At 43.8% G+C, this 17,075-nt stretch overlaps 1 protein-coding gene across 3 annotated transcripts in view; it reads right to left on the minus strand.

Moving 5' to 3' along the window:
- Nucleotides 1-406: 406 nt before the first annotated feature.
- GTF2E1 (general transcription factor IIE subunit 1) overlaps nucleotides 407-17,075 on the minus strand; it is a 49,099-nt gene continuing 32,430 nt past the window's right edge. For all 3 annotated transcript variants that reach the window (XM_032098448.1, XM_032098450.1, XM_032098449.1), the window contains 3 exons: nucleotides 9,880-10,081; nucleotides 4,881-5,128; nucleotides 407-1,915 (listed from right to left, as the gene is read on the minus strand). In XM_032098448.1, the coding sequence (XP_031954339.1) occupies nucleotides 1,485-1,915; nucleotides 4,881-5,128; nucleotides 9,880-10,081 (881 nt within the window). In that variant the 3' untranslated portion in view covers nucleotides 407-1,484. The remainder of the gene's footprint in view (nucleotides 1,916-4,880; nucleotides 5,129-9,879; nucleotides 10,082-17,075) is intronic.

The raw sequence follows: 17,075 nt of genomic DNA on the forward strand, positions 1-17,075 counted from the left end.
GCTCTGGTAAGGAGAAACAATGTGCAGTGGGATTTCAAATGGTCCTCTCAAAAGGAGAGCTCAAATTGGTTTTTTTTCTTGAATCCAATAAATCAAAATGATAAGCAAACAACATTCCCAACTAGGCACAAGACAAACTGAAAGATGACAAAGAGGAGAAGTTTCTGTTTATTTATTCCTCTTTAAAATGACTTAAAAGAAAATTTAAAACTATTTAAAAAAGAAGGGGATTCAAAATATCAAGAAGCTGAAAATCAAACCACAAAGGAGGCATTACAAGGTTAGCAGAATGTAGAAAGCATAGTTAGTATAAAACAGATTTACAGTCTCAGTGAACGGCAAATTTGTACCGCCCATGTAAGTGGAACAGCACATAATGCTGCCCCTACTCTCTGGAACACAGAACTCTTTGATAATTTGGTTTTATTGTAGTACTATGTAGGAAAACACAACAATTTTAAAAAAGCAACATTTTCAATTGAAAGAGAAAAACATTAAAAACATTATATTGCTCTATAGGCACTGAAAAATGTCTTTCTGTGGTAAAAGAGTGTGCCAAGCAGAATTCAAAATTGTGTAATTCCTCTTAAAATCATACAGCCCTGGTGAGATTGCAAATAAAACTTAGTTATGCTACTTCTCTGGCACTGCCTGACAGCAGCTCTGCCCACTATGAACTGTCTGCAACACTGGAGTTTGGACAGGGCTAGGCAGAAGCAACAGGCAGCAATATCGGAAAATGAAGGTATCTCCTGGCAAGTCAGAGCTCTGGCAACTCAGATCCATGGAGGGCATTTGTTACACTGACTAAAAGTGATTGACTCTGTGTGCTGTCCAAGGCTTCCACTCCGCCTGTTTCAAGTTACACCTGACCTTGAGGTGCTGAGTCCCAGCAGTGAGTGAACGGGAGCAAGAGAAGATTGCTGCCTACAGGCCTGCTTAGAAAGAGCCACTCTGGTGGCCAGTGGCTGCTGGCAGAAGTCAGGTACAAGCCCTGTCCAAGCTTGCCATCAGCAGACAAGTGCTTCCCTCTCCTCTCCCCTCGCTGAGCACAGGCAGCTGTATGTTACGTACGCCCTCCTCTGCAGAGCACTCTGCTCAGAGTATGGAGCCCTTATGTCCTCTGAGGGCAGGTATGAGAACTTCACTGGGATCTGCAACAAAAATCAACTTAAAGCCATCAGGGGAAGGAGCTGCTAGGGCCTTGGAGAAGGTTAAAGCAGTGCCCATGTAGGGCACCCTGAAGCAGATTTTCACCTTGCAAGCATCCTCAGTTCTGAGACTTGTCCTCCCCTATGTGTTCTGGCTCATGCAGCTCTGCTGCACCCCTGTTCTGGTGAGCAGGATGCTTGAGTTCAGCAGTGCTGAGCCGCAGTGACCCTGCCTGTGCACAGGGGAGGGAAGATGCGCTTCAGTCTTCTGTTCTGCTAGGGAGTTACTGCCTTGAAAAGTCACCTTTTAAAAAATGCAATGGCAGGGACCAGTTAATCAAACATGTCCTCAAACATGCGTTGCCCCATGGCTATGTAAACCTCTTTTTCCTCCGGTGTCATCTGGGCCACCAGCTCAGGGCGCTGGCTCACTTGGCTGTAAGAATGTGGACGCCCAGCCACTGTGACAGTGGGGTCTTCTGCCACCACCTCAAACTCTTCATCCTCCTCCTCCTCCTCCAGCCCATACGCTGTGGTGGCCGTGGCGGCGGGGCGGGGAGGGGACTCCTCCTCCGACTCGCTCGTCTCACTCTCGGAGTCACTCGCATTGCCGCCAGAGAGAGGAGCGGCACCGCCGACCGTGACAGTGGAAGCGGAAGGTGTCTTCTTCTCGTGGATGAGCAGGGCACGCATCACCTCCTCATTGTCATCCAGGGCTGCCCGGCCCTCCTCACGCTCCTGGAACACATCCAGATCCCGGCTCCCTGCAAAGGGACATGAGGGAATGAGCATTTCCTCAAAGAGATGTGTGTGATGGCCCTGAAAGAGTTTTCTTAACCTTTATTAATTACTGCCATTGAGCTCAGTTGGCCAAGTCACACCCTTTCTCCAACTCCTCCTCACCCTTAAAACAGTTATTTCTTATAATGGCAGAGCAAGTACTGACATTTCCTAGGAGCAAGGGACGCCTAGAGTCACTGTGGCTCCCAGCTGGAAGCCTTGACCAGGAGCACACTGCAAGTGAAGACAACAAATGCACGATGGGCAGGCACCTGGAAAAGACTTCCCCAAGGAGGTGTCCAACTCAGGCATTACAGTGGAGAAGAAAGCAAAGCAGTCTTTAAAATACAGACCCAAGCCTAGGCCCTATCCTGCTGAGCTCCCTGCCTGTAAGGATTAACATGGAGAAGAAATGGACCCAGGCAGACAAGGAATATGTGGAAACCATGTGTTATAAAACAACATTTAGAGCAGCCATGCCTGCTCAGCTCAGAGGTGCACCTACCAGGTGGGAAGGGGAAAAGCTCCTTACAGGAAGATGGTGGTGGCATGGAGCAGATGCAGCTGACAGCCTGCAACCAAGCTGTGCAGCACAGCACTAAACTACTGCCTGCTCTCCAAGCTGAAACACAGCCCAGACAGTCCCTGTGGCTCCCTACCTGCACCTCTTATTTGAAGGGGACTGCAGTGTCCCAGCTGACACACCTGGCCTGTGCTCCTCTTTCAGTAAACTTGGCTGTACAATAACTGGCAGGGTTCCATATGGCTCTGGTAGGCAGGATGTCTTGAGTTCATGGCTTCAAAAAGTAAAATTCTGCTCAAAAAGTAGAATTCCACAGGAAACCTCTCCTAATCCTACATTTGATGAGAGGGCTGCGAGTCCACCTAGCACCAAAAGAACTACAGACAATATGGAAAAAAAAACAAACAAAAAAAACCCAGAACAAGACATGAAATACGGAGAACCTTACAAAAAACAAGGCCTAAGAAGCAGAACAGTGGCAAACTTTCTGTCTTACACCAAAAGATGCAGCCTATGAACAATTGCTGGAGCTGAGGTGTTGGCATTCTGCCTTCACACAGGCAGCCACTTGCCCATTCCTCCAAGACATGGAATCTCATGGTTTTGTCACCACATTCAGGCAGGCGGCTCCCAAGTCTTTCCCCCCCCAGTCAGAAATGTGCTGGTTACGTTTTAAAACTTGAGATGTAAAACGACTGTGAAGGAAGTAAATTCTGCATTTAGCACTGAAACCCAGGGCAGTTTGTGGTCACTCCTTTCCTGTGGTAAAATAAAGGCCAAAAGAACCACACCTAATTTCACCGGACTTCTGTTTTCATTGTAAATGAAGTCATAGTGATGGGCGATGGCTACAACTACTAATATTAGAACACTGCCAAATTCTTGAAAGAAAGAAAGAATAAAGGCATCATGTTGGCAGTCGTGTGCTCAGCTCACTGCTTGTGACTGTGGAGCATAAGAGGCTGTGGGAGAGCACCTCTGTGAAATAATATCATAGCTCATCACACTGAGAGCTGTGAAACCACAACAGCCAGAAGTAGCTCCACAAATGCTGACTTTGTGGCTCAGGAGTGGGGCTGTCTCTTGCTTGCAAGAACTGTTGCTGCCAGATCCAAGCAGTGAATCTTTTCTGTCAACGGCCCCAAGTTCCTGTCCTTCCTGTTTATGTGTTGCAGCAGCAATTTCAGGCTATTTCCACAAGCTCCCTCTATGATCTCCAGTAGCTGAGGAGGTTAAGCAGTGATGCCATCATCCTGTAAGGAGACATACTCCACCCTCCATGCCCCTCAGTGACACCTTGAGAAACATTATGCTGTGTACACCAAAAGTTGTCTCAAGGAGTTGATTTAAAACTAGAGGGGAATTGAATGTCTAGCAGAAAAATGGGGTGAGAACTCACCATGGCTGGTGAGTAACAACATCTGCTACAGACTGCAGGAGCAGATTGTTCAATCATCTCACTTTGCTTAATCTATTTGAAAAATGTTTTAGGATCCATAATACACTTGAAAGGCATTACATGTGAACAATTCTTTAGGTATCTTCTGACCATTACATCACATCCATTTTCTTCACTTCTGCTATACCTAAATACTCCACTCCTCTTCTGAGCACAGCACAAGTTCCAGGGTCATATGCTCACACACATGGCTCCCTTTTGCCATGTTTTCTTCCTAGGGCATCAACAATTTCAGTCCATAATCTTCAAATGACTCTAAAGATTCTATCTATTGACTCACTCTTGCAAAAACCATAAAAGGTCTCCATTTCCAATTTTGGCATGGAAGCTTAAACAGCACACATACCAAAGCAGAATATTTCTACTAATGGTTATAACATCTTGACCACGGTCTGTGGACAACCTGACCCCAAGATGAATGAAAATAAAAGCAGAGATAATGAGAAACAAACAGAAGGGAATAAAAACTCACCTGCCATGGTGACAGACCTTCCTACTGTACTTCCAGCTCTATTTCTGAGTATTCTTCATATATAACAAGTTTTGAGAAACAATTGGCAAGAAGGCTGGGAGCAGGTAAACACTGCTGGTAGATTTAGTAGACTTCAGAGTCACTGAACATTAGAAAATGTTATTTTTCAGCAGTGACCTATTAGGGAGACAGCTTTCTAGATGAAACTGAAAAACCTTCATCCAGGAGCAATAAGCTCTCAAGGTGGAAGACATAACAGTTAATTAACTTTTTAGAAGCCCCCACAAAATTTCACGGACAGCTCAGCTTTACTGACCTAGATTTCAATCCTGGATCTAAGGAATTTTTACATCTGCCTACACACAGGTGCTTTGCGCAGCAGAGTGGAGCAGACAAGCTCCAGTATTGGAAGCAGCAGCTGTACACACACAGGAGAACATGTTTTTGACAGCACTGTAAAGGCCTTGCAGGACTTCTGCTCTGTGAATTTCTTACCATCTTTGATTTCATCAGGGTCATAAGCCCCCTGCACCGTGCTCTCACGCAGCCAAATGGGTCTCTCTCTGGCTGGCTTTCCTTCACTTGCAGACCGGTTAAGATCCTCCTGGTCCTCCATGCTGATGACAACATTCTGGGTATACAAGTCCTCATATGATGGTCCTTTTGTAGTCCATGCTTCCCGATGGTGTCCACCTGCAAGGCCAGCTGCTGCCCCTGAACCAGCACCCGCTGCACGCTCCTTGCTACATGAAAGTCAAAGAGAGAAAAACAGAGCTCTCAGAACAAGCCCCTCCTTGGACAGAAACACTTAAATTATGATTAGTTATCTCCCATGACCTGCACTGAGAACTTTCATTCTCAGTTCTAACATGTGCTGCCAGGAATTTTCCTGCCGCCTTTGCTGGTTTGGGAAACCTGTGGTTCTCTAGTGGGAAACCCTACAAAAGGCTACAGCAACATCCATCACAGACACTGAAAAGAAGAGGCAGCACTAGAGATGCAGATGCACTTACGTAAAAACAAGCATAAAATCCCAGAATTCCCTGAAACAAAAGCCACAGCAGCAAAACACAGTCAAACAGTAGTCTGGTATTTGGAAAGGCCTTTTTGGCCTTCACACAGCAACCATATAGTGCATAAAAAAGAACTCAAGTTTAACCAAGGTAGACAGTAGGCCCAGGGACCCAGCACGTTCAGAGCTGTGAACTGTTACTAATCAGAGGACTCCTGAAGGAGTTAACTCACCATGAAAAACACAGTTCAAACCCTTGCTTGAATTATGAGTGACAATGCACATGAAAAGTCGCTTCTCCTGTGTTACAACAGGAGATCTGTACTTTCCACAGACACAGCCTAGAGAGGACTGGGGTTTCCAGGCAGAGAAGAAAGAAGAGAGAGCACCTTCAAACCAGAGAACCAGGGCTGGGAAAAAGGCTTTGTGTGCTGATGGAGCACAGGAGGAGACAGAAGAACAGTTTTTACTATGGAAAAGCTGGAGAAATAAAGGTGCTGACCTATGTGAAGGGTATGGCAGTCAAAGCCTAGCCCTCCTTTGCTCCCTGCACATTTTCCTCCAGGGCCCCTTCTAGCTCAGGAGACTCATGGAGAAAAACATTCCTGCTTGGATCTGATTGAAAGAGGATATCAGGTGAAATATTTTCTGCCCACTGATGATGGCAATGAGCCTAAAATACGCCCTGGCCTGTGCTGCTACATATGCATAGATCGGGGAAAGTGGTTGAATGGAAACTCACTGCTCTCTGGGTGGGGAAAGCCAAACATGACTGTTCCTCTACTTCAGAATATTTTATGTTTTCAAAGAAACAAATCCACTGCAGACTGCACCCACCCTCAGCCATATAATTTCAGTCATCTAATTGTCAGGGGTAACTACAGCTTTTCAGGAGGAACAGCCCTGCTTTTCCTCCTCCTCTTGGCCAGAGTAAATCCATCAGGGATACTCCATGATGCCAGCTGAGCTGACAGTTGTCATCAGTGAGCATGGTTCAGTTGCTGCTGTCTACCCAATGACCTCTTCTCCAACCAAGAAGCTTAAAATAAAGTTGCACTTGGAGAAGACCTGACTAATATGCAATTTTTTTTAGTTCAGCAAGGACATTACCTTGATGAGCTAATTCTGCTGGATTTCTAGGGGTAAACAGTGATGGGAAATTACACAGGTAGGTGAACACTGCTCTTTCCCAGATAAAAAATATTGGTGTGTAGAGCCACAGTGTTGATCAAGGCTACTCACAGCCTCTCAATAGTGAATTTTCTGGGATCTGTTAGCAAAGTAATTCACAGCATCTGTGTTAGCATGTCTTGTGTCCTTAGCAATCCTCCAGCCAGCTCTGCTAGGAGAGCTTCACAGCAGCCTTGAATTTTGGGGCAGAAGGCTCATGCGCATGTATTGCTTATGTAACCTAAGGAACCACACAGAGACCTTCTTCCCAGCGTGTTATTTCAAGTGTTGGTACCTTTCAGCTCTCCAAGACAGGCGTGTGTTCTGTCAAAAGCACCACTCTGCTTCCCACACAATAGAAATCTCTAACTAGCGTTTCCCTGACGATTTTATGTAATCCACTTTCCTCACAGGATGCACAATGCAGCTCTCCCCCAAGCTCTCCCTCCCCATGACTACAGCGTGACACTAAACACTCAGTAGTGCCAGGAACTACCTAATAATACTTTTGCACAGAGGCCCCTCTAAGTGTGCCTGAAATTGACTTTTTTCCTACACAGAACCACTTAGCAGCAAAACACTTATTCCATGACGTCAGGAACGTTTCAAAAATGAAAGTAACATTTCTAAGAGACACCTACAGTTCTAATTACTTCACGTGATCTACTGCAATGTCCCACACTGAGCTGGAACCATCTAGACACTTTCTGTCTAATTTTGGACCCCAATAAGCTTTGCAAATGTGCCTCAATTTGTATCTTTTTATCTTCAGTGACGCTGTTGGTAGGTGTGAGCACCACCTGAAGACTACCTGAGCAGGAGAACACTTCTTTCTGCAAGAAGAGAACTTCCTTTTCACCAACCTGTTCCAAAGTACAGAATTAGACACCATGGACCAGGCACCAGCAAAAGGCCAGGTGTGTCAGTTGCCTTACAGGCAGCACAGAGCAGATGAGGGAATCTCTTTAATCTCTCTTTGTCTTTGAGATCCATGAACTACTTTTTCCCCACCTTGCTCTAGACTTCGCATGGCCACCGTTGCAGGCAGGAACCATGGCAGCTCAGTGGCCCAGATGCGGCTACATTTAGTCTGTTACCCATTGGTTGTTTTATTCACCCAGATGGAAATCCCTTAATGAGTGGTTTAGCTGCCTTTAAAGGCAATATAAATAGTCCTTGACATAGCTGAGGTATGACCCACAGAAACCACACTGTGCAGTGGACAAACAACTTGAAATTTTCATCTCAGTCCTGCCCAGACTATTAAGAAAGGTCTTGGATAATGGGGATAACTCTTTTATTTTTTTGCCACATTTGAGAATAAAACACATTTTCACTTGCTCTTAAGAGCTTCAACTTCAGAACAGACAACCCATGGTTCTTGACAGCATGACCACAGAAAATTAATTCTGTGAAGATTTTTTGTTAATTGAAATCATGCTATTTTGACACAAGGAAATGGAGGGGTTATTAAAATCCATAATTTTTCAAAAACCACACAGAAGGGCTTAAGTAAAGCAGGTTTATTTTGAAACCTGTGGGGCTAATTCATGCTCTCCCACGATTAAGAATTAACAGCCTCTTAGGAAAATATAAATGAAGATCTACCCAGTTTCCCAGGGCAGGTGAATGAGAGTCATGCAATGTCAGTGGGGCCACTTAGAGCTGTAACATGGAGTTGCCTGAGTTACTGCAAAGAGAAGATGCAGGCATTTTGTGACCTTTTCGGTTTGTTTCAGAATCACCAAATGTCAGTTTTGCCAATGATTTCAGACATTCAAGACTCCATAAAAACAGAGGGAATAAATAACCCAGGGTTTGGAACTTTAAAAAAATCTCACAGCAGTGCTTTCATGGAATTAACTGCTTTGAATTAATAAGAGTTAATAAATAATTAAATCATTGTATGTGATGAAACAAGTTGTGTTCAAGTAAGCATTTAAAAAGCTGCCTATTTATTTTGTCATTCCTTGCACAGAGTAATTAATCATTTACAATATTTTTTAAGTATTTAAGAGTCAAGCAAGTGGGTGCTGCTATTTAATCATGGGACTGCATCAGGCCTCTGCTGCGATAATTTCCTGTACACAAAAGGGGAAGACTGAAAAATTACTCTCTTTTTGGTAGGGTTATCCCAGTTCTACTATTTAAACTACAGAAAAGGGGTTTTAAAGCAAAGTCTAATGATTCAGCTTGGGTATAAAGGCTTCAAAGAATTCTCCATATCACCAAAGACACGTTGTGCGACCTTGGAAAAATCTTTTCTGTTCTTTGTACTGTTTCTGTTTTTCTATCAGAATGATGAGGAAAAATAGCTACCTTCTTGGCTAGAAAAAGACTATGAAGAGACAAAGAATTTTTATTATATTAATTAGAAGCTGTCTAGCATGAATATATGAGGAACATTCTCTCTCAAGGTTAGCCTGAGAGAAAAAAAAAGAGCATCCTGCTTGCTCTCCTATTAACTAAAGCCAAGCACCCCAAGGCACTGTGGGAATGGTTCTCCTCATGGTACAGTTCTTTTCCCCTGTGTGTTTAATTAATTTTTTTTAAATACAGAGAAGTGCATCACATTTCACAGCTGACAAAACTGACAGCTCCCCACATCTTTTTGCATTATTTAAACGTCATCTGTTTTTGTAAAGCTAGGAATGTTCCGAAAGAAAGTGTCATTTCCCATGGGTAAGAACATTTTAAGGAGTTTTTGATTCCAACATGGTCTTCTCCTGAAAAAAGAGGTGTGTAACAAGTTGGAGAAAATCAGAAGAAAAAAATCTGGTTATCACAAGTAATGTCTTCAAACTAGAATGTTGTAATATGAGGATTTGAAATACAAGGTGCAGACTACAGACAGCTTTGTTTCAAGAGCTAGGTAGAAGTAAAAGGAACAGATGAAAGATAAGTATTTGAGAGACAGAAGACAGCATAGACAGCCTAGATGGCACCTGCAGAGCTTTGTCAAGCAGCTGCAGTTTGCATTTTTTAAATACTAGGGTGAGGGCTTGGTGTGCATACCAGCTGCAGCATGGCAAGCAGCAGGCAATTGAAGCATCCCACCTCACAGAAAAATACATGCAGGAGGCTGACCAGAAGAACAGTCATTTGCCTTGTTTAGTAAAAAATGGTTACAGCCCTCTGTCTCCTTGTAAACCGCACATCCCTGGGGGACTCTGTCAGTTGTTTGCATAGCTGGTGCTGTACAAGTAAGTCCTCAACGCAGCCAGAGGCTGCAAGGTTTGGGAAAGCCCCACAGAACAAAGGAACACACTACAAGGAAGCAGTGCAGTGAGAAAAGACCAGGCGCACTCCCACCTCTGCTTCAGGGCAGGAATCTCTGTGGGTTCTGGCTCCAGGATTTCATAGGCTAGGTTAACATCTTCTGTCTCACGAAGCAGGGCATAAATGGGCTCAATCTGCTCATTAAATCTTGCAACGAGTGTCCTTGCATCCTTTTTGGGCATTGCCGACTCATCTTCCTCCACTTCAGTCTCACAGAAGGTACAGCGGAAAGTTCCTAAAACGAGAGAAGTTGCTAAGCGTTGGAAGGAAAGCAGCAGGCCCAGCTCCTCATGCAGCCTTCCCAACAGCAGTGCCTTAGCTGGATGCTAAGGAGTTTTTCTGCCCCAAAAATCCCTTCCCACACATGGTGTACCGGTTATTATTCAAGCAGACAACAAAGCAAGCATTTTGATAGCATCCAGTGATACCCAGCTGGGTACAGTTTCTCGCTCTGAAAAGCCCAGATGGGCTGCAATACCTCTACTGAGACATGTCCCTAATCTCCCTCCCTCCTTCTTGCTGCACATTTTAAATGTCAGCTATGACTGGGCTGTGATAAAAAGCTACACAGTATCCTCTAAGGAGTTCAAATATCATCTGTTTCAGGTGCTTGCACTGGTATCTCCCAGGCCATACCAACAGGCTAATTTCACAATAAAACAGTGTAGTTTTACACTGCACCAACCAGCCTGCAGTAACTGCTAATATAACCACTGTCACTTTGCAGCTACTGCAAAAAAGAGATGGCTTCTCCTTCTGTTTCAGGGCCAAACCAGGCAAAAAACCAGAGCAGCCAATGCAAAAACCTATCCCACCCAACTCCCATATTACCTTCTTAAAATTAAGAATGGTAAGATAAGAATCATGTGAATAGCAGTTAAAAATAAGTTTGTTTTGCAGACCTTGTCAGGATCCATAAAAACAGGCCAGACTGAAATGGCTGCATGGCAAAGCAGCTACAAAAAACCCACTGAACTCCTGCACAGCAGCTTTTGGGTTTCGTCGCTCCATCTGTGAGCTCGACCCTTGGGGCGGTACATGCACAGTGGGACCTTTCCATATGGTCTGCTAGGAGGGGAGCAGCACACTGTAATGACTTAGTCTTGCAAGTGCTGGACTGAGAACATATCCCTGCTACCTCAGAACATGACATCCAGAGTGATGCTCACAGGCTTCTTGATTTCTCTTGTCCCTGGTTGATATTTTTTATTTATTCATTCTGTGACACCCATCCACATCTAGCCCCACCTCTCCATACCCCAATGAAGAAATGAAAAGATCTTTTTACCAAGAGGGAGCCTGAGGATAGGTCCTGTCAGGGAAATTATAATCTTATGTATAAAAACCAGAATTAGAATCAGTATGGAAGCTTGCTATGTCACCAGTGCTATGTCCAAACACAGTCAAAAGAACAGGGTTTGCCCAGGGCACTTGGGCATGATGTAATGAGACAGGCTGGCAAGCCAAGGCTTCTGGTATCTTGGTCTGCTGCTTACATAGATTTGCTAGTGTTGTCACTTCATTTTTTAGCACACCTCCTTCCCTGCCTGTAATAGTGATAAAAACAGACCCAACTTCTTCAGCGCTGGTTGTGAGGGCTAGACAATGCTCACACTCTTCTCAGCAAACACAAAAAGCACTGTTTATGACAGGAGGGAGATCTGTTGCCTCTCACCACAGTCTGTAGAGATGCAGTTTTGTACCCTGGCACCATCTGAAGTAGCTTTTGCTCACTGCTCCTCAGAAAGGAATGCATGTTGTGTATGTGGCCTGGAATATGGACACATTTCCTGCAATAAATCCTCTCTTTAGAAAGTTTCTCTTATTGACATGCAAAAGCCAGAGCAGCCAACAACAGCACTACGCAAAGTAAAAGATTAGTGGATAAAGTGCTCTTCCCTCCTATCCAAGCATGAAACACTCTGCTTATTTTTTTCCAGGCTGTCAAAACTGTCCCTACTGATTCAAAACTGTCCATTATATAAGCTGTCAGCCCGGCAAAAGCCAAACTCAACATTTGGTCTCCTTATCCCACATCTGAGGCTATTGGTGTGACAGAAGCTGAATCAATTTCAAAGAATTAGCACATCTCAGTTCCCATAATCGACTAAGGGAACAAACACAGGTTAATGAAGAACATTCCCCTCTTTTTACATGCCCCCTGAAAGTCCTGTTACACGCTCCTGAGACAACTCAGACTTTTCACACTTCCATCTGTGAACCCCATGAGTATCTGCAAAAGATTAAGATCATAGGGAGAATGGTTCCAATTCAGAGTACCAAAAAACCAGAAAGTAAATACAGCTCTAATGAAACAGAACTCCTAAAGCTATCACGGATTTGCTGCAACTTCCACCCCTCAGGGTTCTTAATAAGCAAAAAAAAGTTAAGAGATGAATTATGTAAAGAATCTGGGAATGAGTAAAACGACAAGCTTCCTCCATTAATATGCTGATTTTTTTCAAGGTGATGCAGCATTTCACAAGAGGCATATGTGATTAGAGAACTGGGAAGCTGCTTTGCCATGGCAGATGGCATTTACAAGTTGCAAACCTCTTGCGTTAGACTTTTAAGAGGTCAGAAAATGTCACCAAAGCTTTTATGACATGGCACATCACATCGGCAGTGACACATGTTCCTTTCAGATATGAATTGCATGTGACAAACATGAAGTGGAGGCCATCCAAAGGCTGATAATGGCAATGTTTCCACTCCAATAATGTATTTTTTCCTTCAGCCCTTACACAACAGAGTTTTTCAATTCAGACATGCTGCATAAACCAGGACAAACAGATATCCTGGAGCAAACAGACATGAGGCTTTTCTGCATCTTGGAAATGCTAACAGAGAGCACATACATCCCCATCTTTGAACACATGCTCAGGCACTCAACAGACCTCTCTGGCTGCACTTTAAAAACCAGCCATCTGAAAGATATCTCCTCATATGCTCCCAGACTCTGCGGGGCAGATACGCTGGTAATCTGGCTCCCCAAGGCTTCCTAAGATTAAAGCAGCTCAAGCTCTGAAGTATGGGGCCAGAATATTTAGAGGTAATTCTTAATGACTTGATTTCACTTGAGAGAAGGAAAAGGTCAACCACCCACACACATTGAAGGCAGGATGTCCAAGTGCACATGCTGTATCTGCTACAGTTAACACATTTAGCAGGCTATAGACTCCTGAGTCTGAGCCCAGGCCCTACTTACATCCTTGCCCAACAAGGTGTCTTCCTTCCACTCTGGGAAGCTGCCCAAGACTCTCGCTACTCTCTTAAAAAACTATTTAATTTTCAACTTCAACTTACTCCCATTCATTTCAAGCCTAATGATTATTTTGCCAAGAACTGTACCTCATCTCATCCAGTTTCCATCTTGTTGTGAATCCTGCAGATGTATTTACAAACTGCTGTCCTACTCATCCCCCCACCTTCATTTTGCAAGGCCGTACCTTCTTCTTTACCTTTTAAAACTGGCCATCCATTCCTCTGACCTTGCTAACAGCTTCACTGGCCCTTTCTCCAGTTTGCTCTCATCTTGTGCTGTGAAGATGGAAGCACAGACAAGTGTCCAGGTGAGTTCTCCCAAAAGCTCAAATGCATTAGTGCTCCTCTGATAGCCATTGAGACCTTTTAAGATCACATTGTAACAGACCATGAAAGTGCTACCTCAATTATCACAAGACCTAGCAATGCTCCCAGGTCTTTCTTTTCCTTTGTATCTTTCCTTCTCCTTTGTAGTTTCCAGTTGATGAACTCCATGTTTATAGCAGACATTTGCATTAGATTGTAGGTGCATGACACTGTACTTTATACTATAATCTTTCAGCTCCTTTATATTCCTCCAGCCTTCACCCTCATCCAATTCTTTATTCTTGATTGCATCACAAAACATTAAGCTAATTTATTTTCAAAATCTCCCACAACCTTCTTTTAGAAATAGCATTATTACCATTACATGGTGAGTGAGCTAAGACACAGATGGCACAGTTTCAGAAGTATCTGCTGATTTGAGCAGTACTTGATTTGAGATGCTTTTCTGAAACTTCTGCTTCAAAACAGAATGTGCAGTATTCTTACCAGTCTTCTTCCAGGCTCTAGGATTGGGCATCTCCAGTGAGTTAGGTACAACACCTAACGACAGCCTCTGAGAAGTTCAGCTTAAAATGACTGGTTCAACATCACGCAAATCAGCTGGCCGGAAGGATCAGATCATGTTCCTGTGGCTGCTACAGCCATTTTCTTCAAGTAATTCCCTGACTCTCACACTGCATTTTTCCTTTTTCTGCAGCAAGCCAGACAAAAAAAATGCATCCTATAAGCATAACTCCTCTCTCTGATTGAGCAAAGCACATTTTGGCAGAGGGGGGGATTATGTCACAGAGAAAAAGTTACAGGATGCACAAGCAGCTTTATTTCAGCACTCCTTAACCCTGAGTGCTTCCCCTGATGTTAAAATGAGAGTATAAAGGCCGCGAGGAAAGGATGGGAGCTTCCTAGGTTCCTCCCAACAGGAAGGCAGACAAATGCCTCCCACCATGGGATGCTGTGCCAGCAGCCATATGGTTCACCAGGCCTGGAGCCCTCAGTTCCGCACAGGCCTCTGCCACTTGACTCGACAAAGGCAAGAGGACAACCTGCTAGTGCTGCAGGGGAGCAGGATGCCGTGCCAGCCTGCTTCCTGTAACGAAGGGAGGATGAGAAGCAAACACCTTGGGTGCTACTCTAGCTTCTTGGAAGAGAGGTGCTTTGTGGGAATCCACTATTCTACCTGCTAGCTCCACACCTGAATTTTCTTATCCAGCTCTTCCCATCTACTCCCATCCCAGGTCTGGGCTTTTCCTTCTCTGATGGTCCTATTCTCCTTGCTAGCAAGTCTTGGTTTATGTGTCCTGCTTTTCCAGCCTGGGCTTCACTCATTTCTCAGACTTCTCTGTCCATTCCTCTTTTCCTGGACTTCTTTTTCCAATTTCAGCCTCTCCTCAATCCTGTGCCTCCCTGCCCCATGCTCTTAGATCAATTAATTCTGCCTCTTGATTTGAGCCCTGGTCATCAAACTAATTTCCTGTTTCAAGCCAGAGATGGAAGATCTTTTCACAGCACAACCTGTCATCCAGAACAACATTACACAGGCAAAAGAATATACATTTCTCCGGTCTCCCCTTCCATTTTCTCATCAGCCCATTCTTCAATACAGCCAAACTGTTTTAAATTAAATTTTCCTAAGCAATTTAAACGTAGTCAGGTGCATAGAATGGGAAAAACTCAACATATAGTAAGTGTTTGACAAAGTTTTGAACAGAACAAAAATCACAGAACAATTCCTATGCCTGCCGTCCACAAACAAGCCAACCTCATGTAATGAAAATACTTAGCAACCTAAGTAAGAGACAGTGCTGTCAGTACAAATTATAATTAAGCTCCTTTATCATTGATTTTTTAAGATTTAGGGGACTGTTTACAGCAGCACCTAAAGGCATATCTCTGCTGAATCATTAAAGAGACAAATAGTAGGTCAAGTGGCTACAACAGACCTGGATCATTAGTTACCATAACATGCTCTACATTAGGATATAAGGATACTCAACCTACTAGAAGTGGCAACCTGAGGGGTTAAATTGAAGCAAAGAGAGTTTTAATGACCTTAACAGACTGATCTGGTAACAGAGCTAATTGTTAAAACAGTTGATTGTTAACTGGATTCATCATAATGCAGATTAGACTGTAGCAGCTGTTGTCCTGACTCCCAAACTTAAACAGACTTCTCAGCCCTCATCAAACTGTTCTCACCTTCTCAACGAGAACGCAGTCCAGTGTGTCTAAGTGGGAAACGCACTCCTGCCACACAGAAAGATGAGTCTGCTGTTAAGTTCATCAGTTAGCCTTCCCTGGCCCCATCCCTCTTTTCTCACTATGGGTACTGGAAATCCATAGTCCCTAGCACATTTGTATGTTCCAAAAATGCAGCTGCTTTAGGAAAAAACAAGAGAAATCCACCAATAAAATCTGTCTCCTGAACACCACAGCAATACACCATTCTCTCTTGCAAGTAATTCAGTGATTCAACACATGCAATGAAAGAGCCAGTTACAGAGCACAGTGTGTTACATAAAATGTAATGCCACATCTTTCTGAGACAGGTTTCATGGTCCACTGGATCTTAAGCTCCTGGAGCCACTCCAAAGCCCAGGGCTGAGTGCAGTACTCTCTCTCGAAACGTGACACAGAAAGTTAAAGTTTTTGTATTAGTCCTGTTTGGGATAGCCCAGAACAGACCCTGTTGTCAGAACACGAAAACAAACACTGGACCATGTGTAGAAAATGTCAGCATTTTGGAAAGATTTGCTGACCTGCTTCTGTAATAAAACATCCAGTTTTGCCATTGAAATCCAAAATGCATCAGGCTTCACCCGATTTGCTTTATAATTTCTAACTATAGAGAAGATAAGGGATATTGCAATTGAAATGAGTAGCCTCGGTCAGAAATGGTGACAGAGCAAATCCAGAACACGTGGGTGATAGCTGAAAGCAGAGAACTGAAAGGTTCATGGGCCAGTGCTGCCCACAGAAGGTCAGTGCAGTGGCTGCAGTTTGGAGCCGAGCACACAACACCCCTGGAACAGCACTGCACCCAAATTGCCACACTCGCTGCATGATGCCTGAGCAGATGCACACTGCTAAATACAGGTCCTGCCCCCAAAACTGACAGCTCTCCTAGTAACAGGCTAGTGAACTACAGCATCTTCTCTATCCCTCTATTCCTTTTCTGAAGACCTAATACCAGGCACATACAATTACCATTATGGGCAGGAGGGACAGCAAGAACCAATACTATACACCGCTGGACGTATCCTATTGTCAAATCCTAGACTGAAATTTGCTAGAACATATTTTCTATCACAATTCTGCCTCAGATGAGTGAGAAAGCATGTGGAGTGCACATTAGTAAATGTCAAGCATGGCAGTTCAGCTAAAAATGGGGTTAGGAACAAATAATGTAACTAATACTGCTATCTGAAGAAAGATTTTTAATCTCTTTATTAATTTTTCCACAATATCTGAATTCTTAAGAAAGTTGTGTAATCTACTGTTTACAAATGGGATCAAGACCCCACAATGAAGTAAAAAAACCCCCTCCTTTTAACTTTATGTGCCCCAAATCTCGATCCAGTTTTTCTCAGGTCTGTACGTATTCTAGTATAAATCCTACTGAGTCAACAGCTATGAGACTG

The sequence above is a fragment of the Corvus moneduloides genome, chromosome 2 (assembly GCF_009650955.1).
Source record: "Corvus moneduloides isolate bCorMon1 chromosome 2, bCorMon1.pri, whole genome shotgun sequence".
NCBI lineage: Eukaryota > Metazoa > Chordata > Aves > Passeriformes > Corvidae > Corvus > Corvus moneduloides.